Source organism: Pterocles gutturalis, unplaced genomic scaffold (genome assembly GCF_000699245.1).
Source record: "Pterocles gutturalis isolate BGI_N339 unplaced genomic scaffold, ASM69924v1 scaffold9502, whole genome shotgun sequence".
Lineage (NCBI taxonomy): Eukaryota > Metazoa > Chordata > Aves > Pterocliformes > Pteroclidae > Pterocles > Pterocles gutturalis.
Genome location: NW_010110200.1, coordinates 12466 through 16308, shown reverse-complemented (window position 1 = coordinate 16308; position 3843 = coordinate 12466). Strand labels below are relative to the sequence as shown.

The 3843-nt window shown below is 53.4% G+C and overlaps 1 protein-coding gene across 1 annotated transcript in view; it reads right to left on the bottom strand.

Moving 5' to 3' along the window:
• Window positions 1-359: 359 nt before the first annotated feature.
• The window catches only part of SLC5A11 (solute carrier family 5 (sodium/inositol cotransporter), member 11), an 11569-nt gene continuing 8085 nt past the window's right edge, over window positions 360-3843 (bottom strand). The window contains 3 exon segments of the mRNA XM_010073247.1: window positions 360-580; window positions 1671-1833; window positions 3035-3250. Of these exon segments, the coding sequence (XP_010071549.1) occupies window positions 360-580; window positions 1671-1833; window positions 3035-3250 (600 nt within the window).

Sequence of the window (3843 nt, the reverse complement as noted above, 5' to 3'; positions counted from 1 at the left end):
TGGATACTCAGCCCTCCAGGGTGGAGGAGCTGAACCGAAGGGAAACGAGTGCGAAGCACTCCCTGGATTCCAGACAGCGCTCTAACCCACAGAACATCATTAAATATTTAAACCTCCTCTGCCTAGCTGCCTGCCGTAGCTCTTCGCACCGTCTTGTTGCTGGTTCTGATGGTGACGGTGCAGCTCGCAGCCGGCCCCCGTTAGAAATAAGGAAAGGATGAGGAAGGAGGGTCTGTCTTCTTAAATAAAGAAATAAAATTTAGGAAGCATTACGGATTATATTAACCCTCTGCTAATTATTATTATTATTTACACCCGTTAAAATTAGTTGACGTCGTCTGGGATGGTGTAGCCGGCTGCTATGCGAAGTACGCCCAGAGGAAGATCCCGGCACACACACACAACAGCAGGTTGATGTTCAGGACGTGTTTCACCAGCGGTTTCTCCTCCAGGGAAGTCACGGGAAGCGGCTCGGGCTTCGTCGGCACCGCGCTCTCGGCATTTTCCTGTTTGCGCTCCATCCCGCAGAGCCACAGAAGGGCGGCCATCAGCCTCGAGCTCCCTTTGGCGCGAGTCGTACCTACAAAGACAGTCGGCAGCGGGGTGGAAACCTCCCCAGCAAAGCACATCCCTGGGGTGTGTCAGTGTGCTCCTGTGCATGGGGTTTGATGCAGGAACACGCCGGCATTCTTTACTGAACACACTAGCTACGCTGGGGTGTAGGAAGCCCTTCAGCTGGCATCTTTTGGGGCTGTAGGGCTGATTTCATTCTTCCCTGGAGCTCTGAGCTCAACTGCTGCTGTTCCCAGCGTTTAATAACAGTAGACCAAAGCTAAGAGCGGAGCTGTAGCTGCTCGGTGCCCATCAGCTGCCTCTCGCGGGTGCCTGCTCTAGTCCACGCAGGGTTACTCCACGCCACACACGTGGAAATTGAACTTTCCCGGCTCAGGTGTGGGTTAGGGCACACATGGCTAAACGCTGGGAGAACAGCACTCATGCACAGCAAACCTGAGACTTCCAGCAGCTGGGAGAGCTGCACGGTAACTCATTAACTGACTGATCTTTTCAACAGAGAGATCAAAGGAATTCGCAGCAAAAGCTGCAAAGTTACATAAACAGTGTCCCAAGCCTGGCAAAAACAGGTGATGGTAACCATCGCTGGGAAACGCGGAGTGAGGTGCTGTGTGTGTCTGTGCCTAATACCGACAAGCACAAGGTTTAAAAAATGTAAATCCTCCTTCACTGATCTGTCAAGAGCTCCGCCCAGGGCTCTGGGTTCTCCCTGCTGCTAGAGTCAATCAGAAAACATCACTGGAAAACAAAAATGGAATTTCGTGAAAGTAACTGTGGTTTTCCTCCACCCTCCAAGTTTCCCACCAGTTCTTGCCACGGGTGCCGGCGGCACCAGGCTCTGGTGCAGGACAACAGGCTTGGCTTTCTGTATCCCATCCAGCTCCTTCTTGATTTCAAGCATATGTAATGCCATCAAGAGATGGAAGAGAAACTAAACTTCTGCTTAGGTGACACTGTCGGGTAAAACCTTTTAGCATGCCCTGAAGTTACAGAAATCCAGAGGAAGCAGCGTTAACGTTTCTTGTCTTCAAAGGCTTTACGCCGTGCCTAGGGTTGGTAAGTGTGGGTGTGACTGGATGCGATCTCGGAGCACTTACATTTGTTATCATTTGAACTATTTTCAGAAGCAATGCTTATATCAATCTGGAGAGCTGGGCGCTCAGCTTCACACGCTCCTTTGGCAGCGGCAGGGGAAGGGCTGACTGCTAGGTCTTTCTTGGCCGGCAGATCCCCACGAGTGAACCAGGTAAGCCGACTTATCTGATGGCATGAAGAGTGGTGTTAAAGAGAACTGCTCTTGTGACTGTTTAAAGGACTAGCTTAGCGGCAGAGCATCCTGCAGAGAGAACACCGAGAGAGGCTGGGATCTGTCCTCCCGCTCTGCTGGAGCAGGGGAACAGCAGCGTGCTCGGCTGGTGGCGGCAGAAGTGACAGCTGCCGCCCGCGTGTCGGGTTTGGCTTGGGCTGGGCCACAGCAGCTGGTTGCACAGCCACGCTTTCTGAAGGACGGTGTTCTTCACTCTCGCTGGCTGAGGAGGAGACATTTCTGCATGGGACCAGCCCTGGAGGTAGACTGGGAGCGGGGTAGTGAAGGGAGCAAAAGAACAGGAATCGTGGCCAGGGAGGAACAGTTCACAGGATGGGGGTTGTTGGGAGAAGAGAAGACAGCGGGGAGGTAGGATAATTTTTCTTCAAATACGTAAAAGACTCGTTAAAGAGGAATATTCTCAGTATCAGCGACAGGGCGGACAGGAAGGGATGAGCACAACACGAAGCTGGAAAGATTCAGGTTGGAGATGAGGGAGAAGAGCAGCTGGGAGGGCAGGTGAGCGCTGGAATCCATCCCACCCGCCCTGGGGGCTCTCCCTCCCTGGGGATTTCTAAGAATAAGTTCACCGGGTCTTTCGGAAATGTGTTGGGTTAGTTCTGTCCCGAAGCAGGAGGATACATTGGCTGTGTGATTTCTGAAGGTCCCTCCTTTCTGCTAGTAACGTGTTTCTGTCACCTCGGTATATCTACTGAAAACAGTGAAACCGGCACAAATCTGTCCAGAGAAGTGTGCTCTCTGCCCTCGACTTTTCTGCGGGTAAAAGTGGCTCCTCGCTAAATTAGTAAGAGAGTTGATAAAGATGACCCAGAAGCTGGAATTTCTTGGAAAACAGAGGGAACAAGCTAATTTGTCATGGATTAAGCACACATGTTTGAAACTTAAGAACAGCTCTTTGTAGCATCTCCTGTTGACCAGTCCCCAGGGTGGGACTCTGGGTCTATGGGACCAAAATCTGAACCGGCAGCAGCATGCTGGAGCAGAGGAGGGACAGCTGCTACAGGTCAGTGCGAGTCTGATCATAAATACAGAACGAATGGAAACTTCCACGTCCACGTTATTCCCGTGGGTGTAATGTGGGGCATCCTGGAGACCGTGTACAAATACCGAAATAAATGCGAAGGGGTGACGCACCATTTCGTCCGAGGGGGGCTCCGTCAGCAGGCTGACGACCAGCACGGTGAGCGCGGAGATCACAGCCAGCACCATGGAGAAGTAGAGGTAGTGCATGTACTTCACCACGCCCGGCCGCGGGTCCGGCTCGCCGCACTGGGGCTCGGGGTAGATGAAGTCCAGCACCAGCCGAATGATGCCCAGCAGCAGCCCGATCACCAGGGCCCAGAACGCGCCCTGGGAAAGGGAGGGGGCTCTTCAGTGGGGCAGGCAGCGGACACCCACCCGGGAGCTGGGGCTGTACCCACGGTCTCAGGGTGCAAGCTGGCCAGGCTTCCTCCTGGCTGGATTTTTGGTGGGCTTCCCTCTCCCCCCCTTTCTGCTCTTGCTCTCTAGGTCCGGCCGTGCTGTTACAGCAGCCTGACACCTCTCCTCCTTGGGGCCAGGTCATTAATTTTGGGATGGAGGGGAAGGATAACGTCTTACGCCAGAATAACGTTGAAGAGTGGTGTTTGAATCCTGACAGTTCCCTTAACGCTGGGGGGCTGACAGCTGCTCTCCACCTAACCGAAGCCGGGTTTGGGAAGACTTCACCCTTTCCCCAGCACCAGCCTTTGTGGAGAAATGGGAGGTTTGGGACTCCTGGTGCCATTTGGCCCGGCTCCTGCACTCTGGGCTCCCTGTGCCTTCTGTAGCCCCCTGATAATACCAGTCTGTGTAATAAACCAGCTGAGGGCTAATAACCCCCTAACAGGCTTCAAGGTTTGCAAAGAGCACCCTACAGTCATCTCCCTGCTTCCGAAATGCCAGGGGAGTCTTTGAACAGCAGC